This window comes from Artibeus jamaicensis, unplaced genomic scaffold, assembly GCF_021234435.1.
Source record: "Artibeus jamaicensis isolate MK-2021 breed Jamaican fruit bat unplaced genomic scaffold, CSHL_Jam_final contig_490, whole genome shotgun sequence".
In the NCBI taxonomy this organism is placed as follows: Eukaryota; Metazoa; Chordata; class Mammalia; order Chiroptera; family Phyllostomidae; genus Artibeus; species Artibeus jamaicensis.
The window spans coordinates 245,763-269,244 of record NW_026521861.1 but is presented as its reverse complement, the minus strand read 5'-3'; the positions used below and the strand labels follow the sequence as shown (position 1 = coordinate 269,244).

The window sequence follows — 23,482 nt, the reverse complement described above, 5'->3', positions numbered from 1 at the left end:
TTAATCTAAATGAATAAATAATATGATCTCGAAAGCGGCAGGATTGCTGACAGCCTGTTTGGAATCAGCGACTTCCCAGACACTCTGTGATGCTCTTGGGCTCCCAGTTTTTTGTTTCTTGGATGCTGAAAGTTTAAGGAGTTTTTCACTAAATACTTCAGATTATACAGAATGTACAGAGAACAGTATAATGAAGGCTTAACTTTTTGCCAAATTTCCTTCAGGTCATACTTGTTTCAGGAAAAAATTTATCTGTTTGAAGCCTCCTTTGTACCCTTCCCTGGCCTTATTTCTTGACCTGTCCTCTCAGAGTGGCTTCTATTCTGAGGTTGATGTTTATTTTTCTGCCCATATTTTTACAGTTCCACTCTATGTAATAAACAACTCACAGATTGTTTTAAACTGCAAAATGGCATTGAACTCTCCCTCTTATTTCACAACTTGCCTTTTTAAACCAGCACTGTTTGAGTTTTATATTGGTACATGAAGATCCAGTGTTTAAAACTAGAGTATTCTCTAGTGTGAATGAACCTCAGTTTATCCTGATGCATTGATGACTAACGGAGAGTGAGATGGTTTCTGGGTTTACTTATTACAAAGAGTGCTGCAGCAGTGCCCTCCCCAGGGCTCTGGACACGTGCAGGGTTTTCGTTTTCCTGGACTAGGGTTACTCAACAGCATGTGGAGCGGGTCAGCGCCCTGTCGCCAGCTTTTTGTTTCTGGTTCACAGTGAGAAGAGCAGGAAATGGAGAAGCGGGGTTCAGAAGTTCTTAGGGGGCGGGGGCTGTGGTGGTGTTTTTTTTAAATGTCTGTTGAACCTAATAATAAAAAACGGAGCTTGTGCTTTTGTATCAGACTTTTTTGAATTTATGCCAGTTTGATGGTGGGCATTGTATCACATTATTTCAGATGAATTTCTTTCATTACTCTGAAGTTGCATATTGTTTATTGGTCTTTCAGGTTTCCCTCTTTTTGTAGTGTGTGAATTGCCTGTTAATGTCGTTAGTCTATTATTTGATTGCTTTTTTTGAACTGATTTTGAGAAGTTTTTTATTTCTGGATATTAATCCTTTCCCAGGTTTAGGCACTGCAAATATCTTCTCTCGATTTGTGGCTTGACTTTGAACTTTATGTTTCTGACATACATGTATATTTAATTTTCAGGTAATCAGATTCAGCAATTTTTCCCTTTCTCGTCTGTGCTTCTCTTGTTTAAGAATTCTTTCTTGGCCCCAAAGTAATAATTTTATTCTAAAAGTCTTACCATTTTGCTTTTCATATTTAAGTCTTGAATCTATCTGGACTTGATTTTAGTGTTTAGTATGACATAGGAATTCAGTTTTATGTTTTTCCAGTGGCATTTCTAATTTTTTTCTGCTAGTGGCAAGCCAGTTTGGCTTCAGACTGTTTATTAAATAGTTGATTATTTCCTCTTTTTTTTTTTAATTTTTATTTATTGATTACAGAGGAGAAGGGGAGGAGAGAGAGAAATTTGTTGTTCCACTTATTTATGCATTCTTTACTTGCTTCTGGTATGTGCCCTGACGAGTTTGAACCTGCAATCTTGGTGTATCAGGATGACCAACTAAACTACCCCAGGGCATTTCCTCTACTTGTGTCTAATGCCACCTTGGTTATATGACAAGATCCTGTGAATGATTTGTGCTGCTGCTCGGGTCTCTTTTGTCTCTAGTATTACGTTGTTTTAATTATCGTAGCTTTTATCTTAAGTCTTACTGTTTGGGAGAGCAAGTTCCTCCTTAACTGTTTATACTTAACCACTCCTGACTGCTCCTAAAATTGTTTTGAAGTACCCCAAGCCCTTTACTCCTCCATGTACATTTTAGAACCAGCTCCTAAGGTTCTGTAAAATACGGGTGGTATTGAGGTTTTGATTGGAGTTGCATTTTCTATACACATACTGACTTTTTGCTATTATAAATATGCTCCTTTTTTGAAGATACTTATTCTAACTTTTTGCTTTTGTATAGGAATGCTGTTGGTTTTTTTTTACTTAGCAGTCTTACTCACAATGCTATTTCTAATAGTCTGTTGGATTTCCCATGTGAGCAAGCATGTTGCCTACAGATCAGTTCTATTTTTTTCTTCGTAGTCCCACACTTTTTAGTTCTGTCTTATGGCTTTAGGTTCTGCTTGTTGAAAAGAAAGATGGAGATTGGCATTCTTGTTTTGTTCCTAACTTTACATAGTCCCAGTGATGTTGGCTGCACTTAACTTTTGTTGACTTAATGAAGTTTCCTTCTGCCTTTTGCTTGCCAAGGGCTGTTAAAACTTTTACAGTGTTTTTCTATATTTGTTGAAATGATCGTATGCTTTTTCTTATTAAAGCTGCTAACGTGGTGAATTATATTAATAGATTTTCTATCACTGGATTATTTTGTCTTACTGGGATAAACACACTTAATCATAATGTAGGAGGTTCTCCCCAGTACATTTCTCTATGTAGTTTGCTGATTATTTCTGTCATATAATTTTTATTTTCATAAATGAGATTAGCTTATAATATTTTTTCTTCTACTCTTAATGTCAGGGTATTTTTGTTTTGTCTGTTTTTTTGTATCATGGTTATACTAGCTTTAAAATGAGTTGCAGAACATTTCTTCTTTTCTAAAACATGTATGAAATACATACATTTTTTTTGTATATTTGGTGAAACTCATTTGTAAAAACTATTATAATCTCTTGGGGTTTGTGCAAATTTTTTGTATGCTTGGTTTTTTTTATGGTAATAGTTAACCTACTGATTGATTTCTTTGTTGCATTTATGTCTGTTTGGGTATTTGTTTTGAAGTCAGTTTTGATAGTGATATTTTTCTAGAAAATCGTCTTTTTCATCTGCTATTTTAAATGTGAGGACATAAATTTGTAGAACTAGCTCTCGATTTTTAGAATCCCCTACCAAATCTGTATGCTCCCTTTTTATTTTTAATGCTCTTTATTTGTGCCTTCTTTTTTCCTTAATCATTTTTGTCAGAGGCCTGTCTTATTTTATTCATCTTTTCAGAGAACTGGATTTTAATTTGGTTGATTCTTTTGTCACTTTCTTTTCAATTATGTTATTTACATTGTTTTATTTATTTCCTTCTACTTTTTTTGAGGTTACTTATTGGTTCTTTTATAACTTCTTGAGTTACTTAATACTTTAGTTTTCAGTCTTTTCTACTGGAAACATGTCAGATTATGTATTTTCTTCTAAGTTCTGCTTTAGGTATATCTCAGGTTTTGAAATGTAGTTTATTACTGGTGTTCAGTTTAATATTTCTATGATGATTTCTTCTTTGACTCATGAATTATTAAAAGTATATTTTAAATTTCTGATTGAATGAATTTTGAGGGGGCTCCATTCTAGTGTTGATTTCCATTGTTATTGTGTTATGTCTGAAAATATCTATTGTATAGATCTTTAAGTATTTGTTGAAATTTGCTTTGTGGCCTATCATCAGTACGTGGTCCTTTTTGATGAATGTTCTGTGTGATTGAAAAGATTATATAGGCTCTATGTGTTGAGTGCAGGTTTCTCTATACACCCAGTAAGTCAGGCTGGTGGTGATCACATCTTCTGTATTCTTCTAATTTTTGCCTTCTTGGTCTATCAGTTACTAAGAGAGGTGTGTTAAAATCTCCCACTTATGACCATGGATTTGTTCCTTTATAATTTTTTTCTTGATATATTTTGGGGCCGTATCATTAAGAGCATTCAGGTTTAGGAGTGTTACATCTCCCTGGAAAATTGTACTTGGTATGTACTAACCCTCTTTATTCTAAACATGCTTTTTTACTTAAGGCCTATTTTGTCTGATGATAATATAGCTATACCAGATTTCTCCCGATTAGTTATTTTCTTGATGTATCTTTTCACATCCTTTTACTTTCACCTTTTCTGTGTCATTATGTTTTAGGTGTGTCTCTTGTAAACAGCATATAGCTGGATTTTGTTATCTTATCCAATGTGAGACTCTGTCTTTTAACTGGTGAGTTTAGTCTTTTTATATTTATTGTGGTTATTGCTATGTTTGGATTTGTTTATATCATTAATTTTGTGCTAATTACCATGCATCTTTTTCTCTGCTTACTTTTGACCTCTTTTGTGGTTGGTATGGAATTGGTTGAATTGTCTTTATTCTTCTTTTAACTTGATTGGAAGTTCTACATTCAGTTTCTAGAAAATGTAACTAGTCATGACTTGTAAAATGTTAACAAGCATACCTGACTTGACAGTCTGAAGTTAATCATTCTTTCTATCCTCTCCTCGAGCAATAAGTTAGAATGCTTTAAATTCTTATCATTGTTCCCCATTTTTCATACTACTGTTGTCTGATAGTTTAGTTTTTTTATTTTCCCATTATTATCTTCATTAATTCTTACAGTAAGCATTTTAATTTACATGTGCTATCTCATTTTTTCTTAATCGTTTTTGGAAATTAATTTTTTTCTGCTAGTATTTTCAGCAGAGGCTAAGGAGTGGAAACTTACTGAGTCTTCTTGATCTGAAATGCTTTTGTTTCATTCTTGAATGGTAATTTAGCCTGTAGTTCTAAGCACAGCTAAGTTCATTATTCTTTGTTACTTTGGCTATTTTTGTTTGTTTGTTTTGCCTCTTCTGTTTTTACTTTTAAGATTTCTCGTTGTCTTTGGGCGTTCTTCAGTTTCACTACGATGTGTCTAGGTAGAAAAAAGCGTAACTGCTCACTAGGCTGGTAGGTAGTTTTACAGCCTCACTAGAGCTGCAGCCCTTGGGCTGGCTCTGTTGTGTGCTGGAGTCTCCGTTCCCACATCTCAGGGCCTTGTCTGCTGGCCCTGCCTGGGCAGTGCCCCAAGTCCTTCACCCTTACTCGTCCATTAGCCACTTAGGGCTGCCACCAGACAGGCTGTCACCTCTTGCTTTGCTTAGGTTTCTTGAGGAGCTCCCATTCTTTCTTAGAATCTCAGCCGTGCATTAAACACAAATTCATTATATTTTATCTATCACTTTAAAGATAACAATATTTAACTGGTGTGTTGCAAAAGTTTTTAAAACATGCAGTACCTGACTATTTAGTCAGGGGCACTGACCTCTTTCCCTTAGACTGTCAAATAAAAAAATGACAACAAACACAACAGCCGTCCAGTACAAATGAATCAAAATTTTACCTGTTTTTTTTTTGTCAGATCAGCAAAAAAAATACAATATATTTTTTGGTGTGCTACAGAATTTTAGTAATTAGATTTTGTGTGGCATGAGATGAAAAAGGTGGAAATTGCTGCTTTAATGTTTTGTAGTTGAAGGATTTTCTCATTAGCCTGCTCCACCGTTCCTGGACTGGCAGTTTTGTCACATTCTTTATGGTTCATCCCCACACGGCAAGGAGCGGTGTGAAGCTGGGTCCCAGCAGCAGTTCCCCTGTGTGAGGTACCTTTCTCTGGGTTCCAGCTGCAGGCACCAGGGGGCTTACCTTTTATCCAGATTTTACCCTGAGTTTCTGCTTATAGCTAAATTTCTAGCCCAGTTGAGTAGAGTAGTCTTATTTTTAGGATGGTATGGTACAGATTGATTTTATGTTGATGAGGAAATAGGGACATATGCCCTGGAGTATACTTGATAAAGGCTACTGCCTTCTAGAAAGAAGAAACCACTTGGAAATTTTCTTTTCATTATGCACTATCCCTAGGGAAGTACATAAAATGTTAAAATACACCCTCTTAAACTGAAAAGGAGAATTGAGAATGTTCTTCAAGAACTGTAATGATTGAAATGAATTATAATTAGAATCTTTCTTCCCTGGTCCTGGAGCCTTTGGTTAAGCCAGAGGTCTACTAGGAGTGTTTCTTCTTTTATTGTCCTTGCCTGTAACAGCCCACTGCAGCTAGCTTGTTCACTCTCAACATGTTTTTATATTCTCAGATTAATTATCCCGCTTCCTCTTTTGTCTTCCACAGCAATCAGAACATTCCTTTTCTGATAATGATTTTTGTTGTGTCATTTCCTTGATGGCAGTTTGACAGTTGATGATCCCTAAGTACATTAAAGCTAAATTCCTTTGGCTGTCACTGAAGACTAGCCCACTTTGTATTTTTGTTGGATTCTCTTGTCAGCCAGCTCTGTATTACCTCTTCATTGTGACTTGTTCATTCGTACCTTCTTGTCTACCTTCTGCCATGTCCTCCTAGGTCATGTCCATTATTTTCTTTAAGGTTTCTTCTAGAAGGCCTTCCTCAGTGTAACTTACCTGTCTTATTCTTTCTTTCTCCTGCCACGTTATATAATTGTACCTTGCCATGCATGTATGTTGCTCTGTTTTTGTTCTGAGTATTTTCATGAAGTATCTTTTTCCTCCATTAGCTTAAGAACTATTGGTATTTAATCCCTTGAAGGATTGAAAGTTATTACTATTACCTTTTGTATTCCTCCTTCCCACAAAATTAGCTCTGTCAAAATAGAGCAGTAAAGTAGGGAAAAGTTCCCCCCTTTTTTTCTGTTGAGTTGTTTATAGTCTGGGTAGATAAAGCCAACAGGCCACAATACTTCATGTGGTCGAACGTTGGACTATGTGCTGCTGGTTCCTGCGGAACTAGAAAAGGGTTTTTGAGTGTATCTTTTTTGTATGTGATTACAGAAGCAGAGAAGATTGCACAAGTGGCAAAAATTCGGTTTCAGCAGAAGGTGATGGAGAAAGAAACTGAAAAGCGCATTTCTGAAATTGAAGGTATATCAGGAAAAAAGAGGCTCTGACGATTCTATCTGCCTCTCTCCCACAGAGATGGGGCTCTTGTGGGTGGGGAAGCCATAGACAATAGTCTGGAGGAAGTGGCTGACCTGATATTCTAGACAGATTTTTAAAAACCTGCCAGTATCTAGCTCTTGGTTTGGTTTGTGACTGTGGCTAACTCAGCCTTTCCTTTTCCAACTTAGAATGGGTGCACTAGTTCCCGTTTTGTTCCCAGGCAGTGTGATAATTACCCATAATCAGCTGTAAAGAATGTATAAGCTGAGAAACCCCACCACAACATTTTCCTACCTGTCAACCAAAAAAAGCTGGAGAAGAAAGAAGCCCCAGAACAGAGGTTCTCAAACTCCTTGATTTCACATAGTGAAATATTGCTGTTCTTAGCTCATAGTCTTGGAGACCAAACATTGAACCTCTTAGGTTTATATACCACTGCTTCCTATTACTGTGCATTAACTGATTTTGGGTCAAATTTAGAGGGCATGGATGGGGGGGATCCACCTACAGGGCCCCCCCAGCCACCACAGATGAGAATAAGTCTACCAAGACATGATCTGCTTGGGGAAGAAAGGTAGCCGATCTCTCAAAGGAGAAGGGCCTTGAGCCTGTTCCTTAGTGGACTTTTATTGGGTTTATTTGCATAGGAATGCAGGGCGTATAAATACATAAAGCCCATCAATCATTGTCAGACAGTAAGAATCAAACTAGGTAACATTCAAAGAACTGAGAGTACTTAATCTGAGTCAGGGTCAGATAGCTAAAGGGCCATAAATTTGGGGAAACAAAAAAGAAAAAAACTTTGGGGAGCAAACTCATTTCAAGCTTGGACCCTTATCATTTAAATTGAGGCTATTAATAAAGTAGGTTTCACAGGATTTTATACATTCTTTTTTAGGCCTGATCTCCTTGGGCAACCTGCCCGTTCCAGCACAGGGCTGCACCTACCTCTGGCATTGTTTCCAGCTTAAGTCAGGCAGGGGAAGTAAGGCAGCCAAAGATTAGGAGACTTTAGCAGAGAGAATGAGGACCCATGCTATGTCAAAGCCAAGGGGTGAGGGTCTATCACTCTCTTTTTCTATAGCCCCCCCAGTCCTTCCCTTAGGGCCCCTTCGTGATGGTGCCTGTCTTAGGTCGTCCCTCCTTTGAGGAATCTTACCTGTCATTGGCTAACCAGTCATCCACTCTGGGCCAAGCAGGGTGAAGTAAAGGGGGCAGAGGTGGTGCCCCTGTCAGGAAGATAAGCTTTGTCTCCTTAGTGGCTTAGGGTCCCAAGGTCCCTCTCTCAGTCTTAGCCATGGGGGAGGGGGGTTTACAGCTTCTGAAACTAGGCAGGGAGGTTCCCAACAGGTGGAACCTATGCAATAAATAGAGTAGAGCTTTCATGTTTGGATGTTGTTAGGTCCCTTGGAGCCAACAGCCTGGGTGGGGGGGTGATTGTGATACTTTGGGTGATGGCAGGTGGAGGAAAGAAAGGGCGGCATTGGGTAGAAAATGAAATGGGGTCAGATGAGCTGAGAGTTGTTCGACATTGACAAGAATATTCCCCTTAGAGAACAGGTTGTCTGAAGACTGGGATTTAAAAACTGCTAGTGTTGTAAGATGCCTTTACAGTAAAGTAAGCTATCAAAATATCAGGCAGTAGAGAAAGAGACTACTCCTACTTAAGGTAGAGTCTGAACTTGTACCCAGCTGAGGAAATGTATTACAGGTTAACTTTGTTTTAAATATCCTGACTGTTGTGTTTGCTAGATGCTGCGTTCCTGGCCCGAGAGAAGGCGAAAGCAGATGCTGAGTATTACGCCGCGCAGAAATATGCCACCTCAAACAAGGTGACTGGCTCTCCACGCCACTGTCCTAGTAATGCAGCTTGGGGTTTTGTGTTCCCGTGTGGGGGAACTCTCAGGAAGTGTGATAGAGGTGATTTTATCCAGTGTCAAGGAAGTATAGTTACCATCACACCCTCTACAGTAAGTCAGTCACTTGGCAAGATATGTGTCACACTTCACTGGATAGGGAATTTATATATTTGCTTATAAAAGTGGGGAGCTATAACAAAGGCAAGCAGATTTATAAAAACAAATGTCATACAGCCATTAATTTATACTGCCATAAGCTCAATAATTAAAGTTGAGGGACTTCTGAAATGACAAGTGGGACAGAAGAGTGAAATTCGCTTAGACTTGCTTCCCACAGAAGGTAGTTTTTTTAATAGATGCTAAGCTTGTTTAAAGTTATTTCTCATCAGAGACATTCTTGGCATTTTGGAGTGAGGTACTTTTTCATTGTTGAAGATAGTCTTGTGCGTTATGGAATAATTTGGATCTCTGGCCCTTGCTTACTAAATGTCAATAGTGCCTGCCAATTATTGTAACAATCAACACCCCTCTCCCCACATGGTTCCAAATGCACCCATTTCAGTACTGCTTGTTTATTAGATTTAGGAAGTGTTCTAGTCATGAGGAATCTCATGTGTAATAACTTGAGAAAGGAGGTTCAGTGTTACATGGGTAACCAGCTTTTGTGTACAGACTGGGGTAAGTTTAGGTCTAGAGAATGCATGTCTGGTTAGCAGGAATTAAGAGGCAGCTGGAGCTCCTATGTTAGTCCGAGAGGGGAAGGATATGACCAAGGTTTGTAAGGTTATTAGTTGTAGTCTTGGGGTGGAGAAAGAAAATGCTCAGGTGTGTGATACAGTTGAAGGATTAGAGTCAAGACCGAAGGTATAAACAAGGGCGTAAGCTTTTTTGACTTAGAAAAGAACATAATCTGTATTCAGAAGAAGTGATAGGACCTAATGGGTGACAGAATGAGGGTTGTTGGTTCTGTGAAATCCAGTATGAATTTAGAAACTAACTTAACGTATTGGAGGACCCAGCTCTACAGAAACAGAACATCTTTGGTCAAGATGAAGACAAGATGAGAAACTTGAGTTTACAAAACTAACATTCCAAATCTGTCATTGGAGAGGCTGGCCAGGCACAAACATCCAGACCTTGTCACTGAGGTCAGCCTGATGCTGAACAGGCAGTAAGGAGCTTTAGGCCGCTTTGAAAAATGCCATTCAGAAACTGACCTGTAGTAATTAATTAATTAACTAATTAATTAATTAAGGCTTTTGGAAGTATGTTGTTATGCACTGTGACCAGAGCTGATGCCAGTGTCTCACTCAGCAAGGGTATGAGTCAGCTGGGAATGGAGTAGGGCCAGGGAGTGGGAGGTGTCAGGGAACCGTTAAGGACAGCATGGGCTTTGGCCTGGAGGCTTGAGATGAGGAGAGAATCACTAGGAAAGGTTCTGAGGGGCTTTTGGAGTGTATGTGTGTGTGTGTGTGTGTGTGTGTATTTATTTTTAATTTTATTTATTTTCATTTTTATAGAGAAGGGAAGGGAAGGAGAGAGGGAGAGAAACGTCAGTGTGTGTTTGTGTCTCTCATACCCCCTACTGGGGACCTGGCCCACAACCCAGGCATGTGCCCTGACTGGGAATCGAACCAGCAACCCTTTGGTTTGTAGGCCTGCTCTCAATCCACTGAGCTACACCAGCCAGGGCTTTGGGAGTATATTTTAATGGACATTGGAAATGAATGAGTTTTAATCAAACCCAGAGAGATTGTGGTTGGATATATCATAGCATCATGATGTAAAAAAACATTGTTTGTTTCATCACAAGAGAGCTGATGATTGACACGAACATCTGTCTATCACAAACAGTTTAAATACCTAGTTTCTGGGTAGAGTCAAGAGGCCAGACCAGGTGATTTCTATGAGCCCTTCCTTTGAAGCTCTGCCATTCTCATCCATTAACCTGTTCACCTCTCAAGAGAGCCAGCACAAATGCCAGACCGATTCCAGGTTGATTCAGCTACATGAGGAAGTGTATATGAAAGTACCAGCCATGAGTGATACGAATACTATTATCATTACCTAGTGAGTTATATCCTTCTTTGTTCTCCAAAACCACCCTCATCCCCAGGGGTTTTTGTTTTGTTTTGTTTTGTTTTGTTTTGTTTTGTTTTGATTAAAAAATGATTAGCATCCTACCTCAGGGCAGAGCTTGTTGAAGGAACTTCAAGTCTGTAATATAGGTGTTAATGTGATAGATAGCCACACATCAAAGTAAGAGAGGATTCTTGGCAACAGTTCAGGTATCAGTAATGATACTTAGCAGAGCAATAGGAGAAATGCGTAAGGAGAGAGAGATGAATATTGTACCCGAGTGTCCTGACGCCTTTGTTCTTGTTTGCCCCCACACAGCACAAACTGACCCCAGAGTATCTGGAGCTCAGAAGGTACCAGGCCATTGCTTCCAACAGTAAGATCTACTTTGGCAGCAACATTCCTAGCATGTTCGTGGACTCCTCTTGTGCTCTGAAATATTCAGATGTTAGGACTGGAAGGAAAAACTCTCCTCTCCTCTCTGAGGAGGCTCTTGAACCCTCTGGAGAGAGCCCCGTCCAAAAGAAGGAGAACATAGGTTGATGCAAGAAGTGGAAATGTTCACCCATGTCATGATGCGGTCCAAGGGGTTCAGTGGGAACAGTGGTAATAGGACTCTCCGTGCTCCTGTGTTCAGCCTCACCTGTGGTAGTCCTGGCTCACCAGCCGATTCCAGGATAGAGCCAGCTGTCTGGCACCCCAGTGGTCTGTGCAGCTGCGGTGTTACCAAGTATTCGGTGTGTGTGTGTTCCTTTCTAAACTGGCACTTGTGAAAGAGGGAAAGTCCGATGCTAAGATACAGCCTGTACTGGAATGGTCAACACTAAATACATAACAAGCTGTGCTTTTTAAAGCTTGAGATCTATTGAATAATGTTTACATTGGTCCCTGGGGAAATGTGTGCTCGGCCATTCAAGAGATAGAAAGCCAGAAAGAAGACCACCAGGATGTGGTGTAAAGAAGACCACCAGGATGTGGTGTAAAGAAGACTCAGTATACCTGGGACCCAGGCTCTCTGGAGTCCAGTCCCAGCTTTCAACCATGTGATTGGCTTCTGGTCTGCTGAAGTTCCCCAGGAAATGAGCTTCCATTGAGCAACCATTTACTTGATATGATTTATACCTTTTTGTTTTCCTACAGCCAAGTTGGTGGCCTGCTGGGGCATGCCCCTTGCTACTCAACCAAATTCCTTTAGAGATTTCTAATCAGTAGTTTTTTATTGCATTAGTAGGCGCAGAGAGAGAGCTTGGTTTGAAGTTCTGGGGGGGAGATGAAACCTGTACTTTGAACCAGAGCTTTGGGACCTGCATTCTCCTCCATCGGGTGGTGATGGTCTGTGTCACTGCTCCCGGCCATGTGTGACTTAAGGGACCTGGTTTCTAGTCAGACAGCTCCTTACATGGCACCTTCCAGCTCTGGCTGGCCAGGAGCAAGACGGGGCTTTACCCAGAAACAAAAGCAGCGTAGTTCCTAGCTGTTCACTGCACAGTATTGTATTATAACTGCAGGAAGTTTTTATTTTTAAAACTGGATTTTGGGTACATTCATTTGCCCCAATACCTCTGCCTAAAGGCTGTATTCTAGGCTGCCATGGTTCCTAGCACACTGATTCCCCCTTTCAGTATTGTTCATCAGGAGCCTACATAATGTTGAAAGAAGAGTAACGTAGAAAGCAACCTGGGTTATTCTTGTCTTCTTCCTTCTTGGCCCTCAGATACTGAAATCGGGGTTGCTCCACAGGAGATCCTTTTTCTCCTAGGAGATCAGGATTCCACTGACTTCCTGAGCAGCCTATGGATTTAATCTTCAGTGAGGACAACAGAGTCACTGGATTTTTGCTGTGTATAATGCACACCCAGTTTTGTGCACATTACACATGGGATTATTATGCCCATTATACCCATGGCATGTAATCATTATACCCATGTATAATGTGCACCCTTATCTTCCCTCAAAGATTTGGGCAAAAAGTGTGTGTCATACATGGCAAAGTACAGTAGCTTGTGGCTGTGGGAGACCTGTTTCATCTGGACTTTTTTCCTTTAGGATTAACTTTCCTGAAACAATGTGCCCCATAGTTAGACCTGAGTGTGTGCTGCTTGGTAAGGCCTTTTGTGTGGGCTTAGTTCCAGCCAGACAGGACAGTCAGGGGACCACATTCGGCGAGCGCTCTGCTATTGGTCTCCTGACAGCGAGTGGGCTGTGCCAAACGCGTCACGTGGGAAAGGAGTCTCAGGTCTGAGTGGGTCTTTCCCCAGGGCCTTACCCTGTAGAGGCATTTGTAGTACGGAGACCATCAGTTTTTCATTTTTGCTCAATTAATTGTATACATCGTATGTGAGTGAATTTTGTTCTCTAGCCCTCCTTGAAAGAACTTTGGAACTGTAACTTCTCACCTATCAGAGTATCATTGCTGCAGATAAATAACGATTGTTGTGGGAACCTGGGTCATCAGTCTTTGCGCTCTTTCCGAGAGGCGTTTCCTGTTCTGTGAGCTGCAGAAAGCTGCTGCCCCCGAGTGCGAGGTGTGGGTTATTTTACAAGCCACAAGCCCTGGTGGCAGAGTTGAGAAACAGGGTAATCTCGTGAGGTGTTACAGAAAGGACTTCTACTTGAACTCCCCCTGGAGTGCGCTTCCCTGTGCACACTCGAGCTCTAGGTCTGTCCCTCCTTCAGGGATGTCCCTTTTGGCAAAAATATACACTGTAATCTTGAGTCTAAATTTATATGTGATATGCTACCTTTTTTAAAAAAAACTAAATAAAATTATTTTATTATCAGTGATGTGTGTTTTCCTTATGTCTCCAATCTTTTATCTGAATATTCTCCCAAGGCTTCCTTGCCCATTTCACTAAATAGCCACTTTACTTACTAGTTTTGCTTAACTGTAAAGGCTTTTCCTATACTCTTCCTAGAACACCGCTTCCCTAGTGTGAGCATTTTAAATTTTTTTTTCAATTACAGTTGACATATATTGGTTTCAAGTGTACAACAGTGATTAGACATAACTTCTGAAGTGATCACTAGTACCTGGCATAAGAATTTTGAAAGCAGGGTCTCTATTCTTTTCTGACTCAGAATTTAACAAGGGGTTTTCTGATTCTTTGTGGGTACAGCCAGCTCACAGGGATGGGAAGGGGGGAGGCAGTTATGTTGAAGCATAAGGATAAATTGTATAAATTATAGCTGGTAATGGTGTGGTATAACTAACCTCACTAATTCAGGTGTTCACCCAAGAGCCAGGTTTGGACGTGCCCTTCCCAGGCTCAGCATTCCCTCTTGGGGACAATTTCACAGTGATGTACAGGCAGCAGGGCTTGGTATTGGGAGTTTGGGGAAAGCAGTGCTTTTGCTCACCTCTGGCAGTGGATGAGGTTGGGTAGGAGGAGATAGTGGCAGAGCTCAGGCAAGCTTCCCTGGCCCCACAGATCTACTGGTTATTTGGCCTGGAGTTTGGGAACCCCTGTCCTATATAGGCTTTTGGTAGATATTAAAATGAAGTGATTTCGAATTAAGTAATTTCTTCTTGCTGTGGGGAAGGAATTTTGTGATTAGACGTTATGACTTACAATCACTTAGGGTTAAGTCCTCCATGTGTGCATACAAGGTGTTTTGTGATTTGCTGTCCCCATCTGACTTCTCCAGCCCAGATCCTTTGACTACCTTCTCTGTGTATGTGCATGTGTTTTTCCATCTGCCTGGCTCACATTTTCTCCCCTGTATCTCCAGCCTGCCTTTGCTAACTCCTGCTGAGTCTTCACTTCCTCAGAGAGGCCGCCCTGCACTGCTTGCACAGGTGAGCACCGCGTGATTCCCTGTGACATTTCACATACCTTGCATTACCTGCATAATGTTTGTCCTCAAATAATTTAGCTCTTTGGGGGCAGAGACTTTGACCATGGTCTTCCCCAAGGTAGTATCTATTACTCATGCCTAACGTGGTACCTGACCCATATGCCTTAGTCATTTTTGTTGTATGAAAGAACAAAAGGATGTATGTGAAATGCAAGTTAGTGACTAGTGGGGAAAAAAGAATGCAGAACTTAGGCCAGAGTGTCCATGTCAGGATTTAATGTGACTTGGGCTGTCACCTGTCACCTCTGACCTGTGTTCCTGACCTTGCAGGGCTCTGCAGTGGATTCAGCATCTAGCATAGTGGGAATTGCTGGGAGTGGTAGTGCACCCGTCCAGTGTGAGTCAATATATGTTTCAGATGCTGGGTAGACTTCAAGTTCCTGTAGTGGAGAGAGCACAGGGCATGACATATAGGTGCATCATAAAGGGCATTTAATTATAATGTCTTGAGCAGCTATGAGCCAAGCTACCTTGTTTTTAAACCTCAACTACAGCCAGTCAGGAAAACCTCAGCAAGCTGACCCAGCTTCTCAGCTTCCTCCTGGCCTCTGGTCTTTGAATGGGTGTGTAGAACTGCAGCTGGCCCTTGGGCAACGTGGGGGTTGGAGCACCGACCGTGCATGGTCAAAAGTCTGCATGTAGTTTTTATCTCCCAAAAAGCCTTAGAGATAACAGTTAACATATTTTGTGTGTTACATGTATTTCAAATAGCTAGAGAAAAAGTGTGAAAATCATAAAATACAGCATTTATTTTTGTCAAAATCCACGTTCTGCAAGTGGACCTATGCAGCTCAAACCCAAGCTTTTCACAGGTCAGCTGTGATGTACTGTCAGTTCATTGCTCACTCCAGTTGCCCATTATTATATAGATAATAGGAAACAGTGACATACTGTTTTCCTCAGCTACCCGTCCATCTTTTATTCCTACTTTCTATCCATCTCCTACTTCCCATCAGCAAAAGACTGAATGTGTCTTCCCAAAGCCCGTGTTGCAGCCCTGCTCCCCAGTGTGATGGCATTTGGGGGTAGGGCTTTGCGGGGGGTAAACAGGCTGTAAGGATGGAGCCCTCGTAAATGGAATTGGTTCCCTACAAGATGAGACACAAGAAAGATGTCTGTCTCTTGGCTGTGTGAGGACACAGCAAGAAGGTGGCCGTCTGCAAACAAGGAAGAGGGCTCTCACCAGACACCAGATCTACGTGCTAGCATTGTTATCCTGCCTTCTCGGTCTCCAGAACTATGGGAAATAAGTTGGTTTAGGGCCACCTGTTTATGGTATTCTGTTACAACAGCCTGAGCAGACTAAGACACCATCTAATTCTGTTTTTTATCTTCAATTTTTTCTTTCCTTTCTTCCTATAAGTATTGGGCATCTAGTATGTGCTAGTTGCTGAGGCAACAACAAAAAGGTGGATAGCCTTGAGTGTTCGGGATGGGGGCAAGGGTGGCGAGCACATAAAAGGCACTTAGAGTGTGGTAAGTAACTCGGCAGTGTACACTGGATGCAAGGGACACAAACGAGGGTCAGCCCAGCCTAGCGGTTCCTAAGAGGCAATGGGAGCTTTGGGCCAGATTTCAAAGGATGGCAGGAGGCAGCCAGCCAGCTGAGGAGTGATGGGAAGTGTGTCCCAGGCAGTGGGAGCACCAGATGCTGTATCAGAATGCAGTTCACAGGTCCCCTTGCCTCAATAGTGCCACATGTGCACTTAGCATTTTATGTTACACTGCAGGGATCCCGCACACTGTGGAAACTGCAGTCCTGCTGCACGTGACTCAGATGTGCACAAGACTGTCTCGAGGAACAGCCCTCAACCGGTGGGAGACAGGAGCACAGTGGCCAGAGAGGAGGTGAGCCCTCAAACCTTTTCCGTGGAGACAGCAACCCTCCTGACACAACAGGGGAAACCATGTGAATATCAACTTAACTACAGTTCAGCAAGTGTTTGTATGGTGCGAACCAGGAAACCTGGTACCCGTGTAAAGCAGCAGTCCTCAACTTTGGCGTCAGGGACTGGTTTTGTGGAAGTCAAGTTTTCCATGGACGGATAGCGGTTGGAGGGCAGGATGGTTGGGGATGATTCAAGTGCATTGCATTTATTGTGTACTTTATATTTCTGTTATTACATTGTAATATGTAATGAAATAATTATACAACTCACCATAATGCAGAATCAGTGAGAGCCCTGAGCTCGTTTTCCTGCAACTAGATGGTCCTATCTTGGGATGATGGGAGACAGTGACCCCTGAAGTGTGTTGCTTATGTCCAGTCTGCTCTCGTTTTGGTTCCTGTCACTACACAAAACCCTGCTTCACAAAAATAGGTTGCTGGAAATGGAAGCAAGCTTTTCAGTGTTTTCATGGCAATCTCAGGATATTCCGCCTTGACTTTTTTTTCTTTTTCTTGACCACAACAATCTTTTACTTTTTTCTTTATGGCTACTGAAAATCTGCACTTGGACAAGGCAGTTAATTCTCATAACACATACCCCTATCCACATAGCCAAGGTCTCCATCAGATTCCACAGTGAGCATGTGGTACATCACATTCTCTTCCACAGGTGCATTTTTTTTTGTGAGTTTGTAGGGTATGGTCAGTTCTTCTGGAAATACTAACTTCTCACAAGCTGCCTCCTTGATCGGTAAATACTGTGCTACTTCAGAGCACTCCATGAGGGAGGAAGGCGGAAGATGCATTAAATGAGCAATTTTGCTCTCGTGATGCACATTCTCATAATGTGTAGGTCTTGTCAGCCTCTGGTAAAGTCTAGTGTCATTCATTCTGATAAGCACTCCATCAGTTCTCAAAAAAAACCTGCAACAGCTAGAAAAAGCTGGAAGGCGTTAGTTGAATTTTCATACTTAGACTTGAAACTCCATGATCATGAAGTTCAACAAGAGATCTTCAAGAAACTAATCTCTTCTCTGGCTTTTAATTTCTCTGTATCTGTATGATCTGTTGTAGGTACAACCTTTAACTTGAGTGATTTTCTAAGTCATGTTCCCTTATAATCTGTTGTATAGGTCCAATCGTACTGTTTGATAACCCGCTCGGGCTACTTTGAGCCTCCCTTGGTAGTTGTTTACGTATCAAAGCATCTGTAGCATTGAACTCGATTCCAAAACCAGACAGTGTTAGCTTCTTGAAACATGATTTCCAAACATCAATTCAGGGAGGGATGGCGTATGCAACTCATCAGCTAACTTCTCTGCAGATTTCATGATGTAGGTCTTGGTAGCTGTCAGCTTCCAGAGCCCGAAGGAGAAATCCTGGTGGCTACTCCGGAAGCTGTGAATCATCAAGGGCAAGGCAGGGCCCACATGGGCCAGGCAGAACGGGCTAGAGTAGCAGTGGCAGCAGTGGACACAGGTTCCCCTACCTTGCTGGGGCCCAGCACTCCCTGACCCCCTCCTTGACTTTAACCCGCTTACCTTCTGCTGTGTGGCCACAGTTCCAGTACTGGTCTGTGGCCTGGGGGTTGGGAACCCCTGGTGTAAAGTATTGGACCAACAATGAATGAGACAGATACTGTCTCTGCTCTCTCAGAATCAACAGTCTCATGGGAAGGTAGACCTTAACCAAACAATTCCAACTATGTAAGACTATATAAATAAGAGGAATGTAGTGCTAGGTGTGTGTGAAAAAAAGAGCAGGGGGAGAAAGTGTAAAAATGAGAAAGTATATTAGCCAGTTAAAGATCAGGGGATAACAATAATAACAAGACAACCCAATTTTTAAATGGGCAAAAGATGGCAATATTTCTTCAGAGAAGATATATAAATGGCTAGCAATAACAAGAAAGATATTCAATATCATTAGTTATTAGTGAAACATCAGTCAAAACTATGAGATACTTCATACCCAGTAGGATGTTTATAACAGAAAAATTCAGGCTATAACAAGTGTTAGCAAGAATGAAAAATCTGAATTCCCCTACTTTAACTATAGGAATATAAAATGCAGTCACTTTGAAATACATTTTTGACAGTTCCTCAAAATGTGAAACATAGAGTTGCCACATGACCCAGGAATTTCACTTCTAGGCATCTATGTAAAAGAATTAAAACATGAGCACAGGCACTGAACATTCTTTAAAAGGCTGGATTGTATGGTGTGTGAATTACATCTCAGTAAAGCTGTTAAAAATGAAAGCTTGGGTAATAGTGTGAAGACCTCACTATTTTTGGAAGTTCAAGAACCTTCCAAAAATGGAACAAAGTTTAATGGAGGCACATTACTCATAAGAATGGGGGAGCACCGAAAGATGAAACCAGCAAAGTAGGTGTCAAGAGAGGTAGGCTTTCTAAGTCTTGTTACATATTTATGACTTTTTTCAAAAGTTAGAAGCAGACCTTTCAAGCAACAACTTTCAGAATTTAAAATTTAAAATGCAATGCCATTTACATTAGCATCCAAAAATATGAACTACTTAGGTGTAAGTCTAACAAAATATGTACAAGATTTATCTGAGAAAAACTACAAAACTTTGATGAAAACAAAAGAACTAGAAAGAGAGGTATTCCAAGTTCATGGATAGGAAGACTCAATATTGTCAAGATGCTACTTTCTTCCCAACTTGATTTATAGATTCCATGCAATGATCAAATCCCAATAAGTTATTCTGTAGATACCAACAAACTGATTTGAAAGTTTATATGGATAAGTGAGAGACCCACAATAGCCAACACAACAGTGAAGGAAGTAACAAAGTTGGAAGACTGATACCACCTCACTTCAAGACAATGTAAAATAGCAGTAATCAAGACTGTTGTATGGGCAAAAGAATATACAAGTAGGTTGGTGGGACAGAATAGAGTGTCCAGAGAAAGAACCACACAAATAATAGTCAACTGAACTTTGACAAAGGAGCAAAGGCAATAAAATGGAAAAAAAGATAGTCTTTTCAACAACAGTGGTGGAAGAACTTGACATCCACTTGCAAAAAATGAATCTAAACACAGACCTTAACGCCCTTCACAAATATTAACTCAAAACGGATTGTAGACCTACATGTAAGGGTATGGCTTTGACTTTTTAGATACTTTTTTTGTTCTGCAAAAGACAATGCTAAGAGAATGAGAAGACAAGCATAACTGGGAGAAAATGTTTGCAGAAGACACATCTGAGAAAGGACTGTTACCCAACATATATGAAGGACTTAAAACTTAACAGTAAGAAAATAATCCAATAGAAAAATAGGCCAAAGAATTTAGGAGACACCTCACCAAAGAAGATAACACAGATGGTAAATAAGCACGTGAAAAGATGCTCCTCATCGTTGTACCAGAGCAGTACAAATTAAAACAATGATTCTTATTCCCTGTACCTATTCTGCCCATTTTCCCCCTCCTCCTCCTCACTGATAAACCCTCCATATGATCTCCGTTTCTGTGATTCTGTTCCTGTTCTCGTTGCCTGCTTAGAAGCATGATAGGTAGACATAAAATAGACGGGGGAGGTTAAGAATAGTATAGGAAATGGAGAAGTCAAAGAACTTCTATGTACAACCCATGGACATGAACTAAGCAGGGGTGGTGCTGGTGGGTGGGGGGAGGTGCAGGGCAGAGGAGGATAAAGGGGAGGGGAAAATGGGACAACTGTAATAGCATAATTAATAAAATATACTTTAAAAAAATGTCCAGAGTAAAAAACCCAAACAACAATGAGATGACACCACACACCTAGTATAATGGCCCAGATCCAGGACACTGACAACACCGAATACAGGTGAGGACACAGAGCAACAGGAGTGCTCCTTCATTGCTGATGGGAATGCAGAAGGGTGCAGCCTCTTTACAAGACAGTTTTGTCTCACTAAACTACACATGCTCTTACCATGTGACCCAGCAGTTGTACCCCTTGCTATTTGTTCTAATGAGTTGAGAACTTACATCTACACAGACCTGCACACAGATGCTTATAGTAGCTTTATTCGTATTTGCCCAAACTTGAAAGCAACTAAGATGTCCTGCAGTGAGTCAATGTATAACTAAACTGGCGTAACTTCCAGACAATGGAATTTTATTCGGCGCTAAATAGAAGGGAGTGATCAAGCCATGAAGTGACATGGAGAAACTTTAAATGCGTATTATTAAGTGAAAGAAGCCAATCTGAAAAGGCTATACACTGTATGATTCCAACTCTTTGACGTTTTGGAACAGGCAAAACTATGAAAACAAAGATCAGTGGTTGTCAAGGGTTGAGCTTGGTGTTGGGATTGAGGGAGAATAAATAGGTAGAGTACAGGGGATTTTTAAGGCAGTGAAAATGTTCTATAATGGGTGTCAAACCTTTTGGCATCTCTGGGCCACACTGGAAGAAGAAGAGTTGTCCTGGGCCACACATGAAATACACAAACACTAATGAAAACTGATAAGGAAAAGAAAGGTTTTCAGTAAATTTACGATTTTGTGTTGGGCCATGTTCATAGACATCCTGGGCCACATGTGGCCCATAAGCTGCAGCTTGGACACTTCTGCAACTTACTATGAATAAGTAATACATGTCATTATACATTTGTCAAAACCCATTGAGTGTACAGCACCAGGAGTGAACAGTAATGCCAGCTATGGACGTTGGTTCATGTGTCAATGCTGGTTCACTGACTGACGGCAACTCCGATGCAGGATTTTGATGGTGGGGATTGAGGGTGCATGGGAACTCTGTCTTCCACTCAATTTTTCTGTAAGCCCAAAAGGGCTCTAAAAAACATATGTACTCTAAAAAACATAAAGTGTTGAAAATGAAAAAAAAAGTCTGTGGAAAAAAACCAAAAATTCTTTCATGTTTTTAAGCAAGGGAATGATATGTTTATGTGATTTTAAATCTCTTTCCCAACATGATTCTAATATCTCACTGTATTTACTCACCTGCTTTCAACATCCAAAACAACATTAGGGTCCTAACTGCTTAAGCATTTCCAAGTCAATAATTTACCTTACCATGAACTGTCTGCAAACGAATCTTTGGAAATAGCAAAAACATCAGTGGACACTGGTTCCACAGAAGGTGCTGAAAGGAATACAGAAATCTATATGAGGTCTTTAAACTAATTACCTCTTCCTGAGCTCTCCATTTGCAAACCCATCATTGGCTGTGGCTCCATGCCAGCTTACAAGTTCTAAGGCACAGGTGGTGAACACAAGGCCTCCTGGCCGAATCCAGCTCTCCGCCTTGTTTTATCCGGCCTGGCACCTTGTTTCTATCTGGCAGCATTGCCGAGCTCTCACTTAACTGTAAGGAGTGGTTACATTTTATACTGTCCTAAAATTACATTTGGCCCTTTGAAGGCAACTGCGAGGCAACTGCAACGCTGATATGGCCCCGGGTGAAAATGAGTCACACCCCTGCTCTAAGGCTAATGGATACTTGAATACAGGCTAAGAAGCAATTTTGTTGAATGGAAGTAGTCTGTTGTGAAAAATGCAGAGAGATGGCTCTGAAATCAGTGAAATAATGTTTGCTATAATAAGTAATAGAGCCCTGGCTGGTGTGGCTCAGTGGATTGAGTGCCAGCCTGCAGGCCAAAGGGTTGCTGCTTCGATTCCCAGTCAGGGCATGTACCTGGGCTTGTTATACCCAGCTAGGAAAATTATAGCTAGGGCATTACCCAACCCTAAATCTGCAGTTCCTGGAACAGGGTAATGAACAAACATCCGGGAACAATTGGGTTTAAAATTCTAGCCAAATAAGGTAACTAACCCGGGCCGCCAGAAAGTGCCCGCCAGCAGCAGCACCCACCAATCAGGGACCCTCGCTGTTTTTAAATAAGCCAGTAGCTAACCGCCACCTCTGCTTCTGTGTGCCTTTGCTTGCTCGCTAGAAAATATAAATACCCAGTAGTCTGTAAGCCAGGCGCGACTTCCATTTTGTAGCTCTGAGTAGCTACGTGACTCCGGTCACAGTTGGGGAAGTTCGCCCCTGTGCAGGAAAATCTTTGGCCATTAAAATTTTTATCAATTCGGTTCCGCACTCCGAGAGTGTGTATTTACCCGCCGATCCTCTACAACAGGCTGTGGGCCAGGTCCTCAGTAGAGGGCACACAAGAGGCAACCACACATCAATGTTTCTCTCCCCCTTCCCCTCTCTAAAAATAAATCTTAAAAAAAAATTAGTAATAAAAAACGCGATAGATTTCTTTGTAGATTTTAGAAAAATATTTATTGTAGTAAAAATTCACCATAAAATGATGTATGGACATTACTGTTAATAGTAAGACTTACCTCAAATAATAAATCAGCAACCCTGGCTGGCATGGCTCAGTGGACCGAGAGCTGACCTGTGAACCAAAGTGTTGCTGGTTCAATCCCCAGTCTAGGACACATGCCTAGGTTGTGGGCCAGGTCCCTGTTTGGGGGCACATGAGAGGCAACCACCCATTGATGTTTTTCTCCCTCTCTTTCTCTCTCCCTTCCCCTCTCTCTAAAAATAAATAAATAACATCTCTTTAAAATTCTTTTAAAAAGGAATAAGTCAACAAGGACATTTATGATCTTAAATGCAAATACAAATGAGAGAACATTTTTCAAATGCCACCTTAGTGAATGTTTCTTTTTATTGTGGTAAAATATACATAAAATTCACTGTGTTAACAGTTTTGAGAGACAGTTCAGTGGTATCAAGGGCATTCACAGTTTTGTGCAGCTGTCACCATTATCCTTTTCCAGAACTTTTTCATCATCTCAAACATAAACTCTGACCCTGTTAACAATTAACATCCCATTTCTTCCTCCCCCAAGGCCCTGGCAACCTCAGGTGTAATGTCTATGTCCGTGAACTTAATTTCTGTAGGTACCTCATTCAAGTGGAGTCACACAATGCTTGTACTTTTGTGTCTGGCTTAGTTCACTTAGTATAATGTCTTCAAGGTTCATTGATGTTGTAGCAAATATTAGGATTTCACTCCTTTTTAGAGGTGACTGATATTTTATTGTGTATATACACACACTACCTTTTTATCCACTCATCTG

General features: G+C 41.0%; 1 protein-coding gene and 1 pseudogene across 6 annotated transcripts in view; one reads left to right on the top strand and one right to left on the bottom strand.

Annotated features, from left to right (window-relative positions):
* The window catches only part of ERLIN1 (ER lipid raft associated 1), a 46,974-nt gene extending 23,934 nt beyond the window's left edge, over positions 1 to 23,040 (top strand). For 2 of the 6 annotated variants that reach the window (XM_037166341.2, XM_037166344.2), the window contains 3 exons: positions 6,615 to 6,704; positions 8,475 to 8,554; positions 10,979 to 13,440. In XM_037166341.2, the coding sequence (XP_037022236.2) occupies positions 6,615 to 6,704; positions 8,475 to 8,554; positions 10,979 to 11,203 (395 nt within the window). In that variant the 3' untranslated portion in view covers positions 11,204 to 13,440. Of the gene's footprint in view, positions 1 to 6,614; positions 6,705 to 8,474; positions 8,555 to 10,545; positions 10,735 to 10,978; positions 13,441 to 14,389; positions 14,457 to 16,245; positions 16,963 to 20,155 lie in introns of those variants that run through there. The other 4 variants (XR_008392246.1, XM_053668553.1, XM_053668551.1 and 1 more) reach the window with 4 other exon arrangements.
* On the bottom strand, positions 16,961 to 17,812 carry LOC119064558 (TIP41-like protein; annotated as a pseudogene).
* Positions 23,041 to 23,482: the final 442 nt, after the last annotated feature.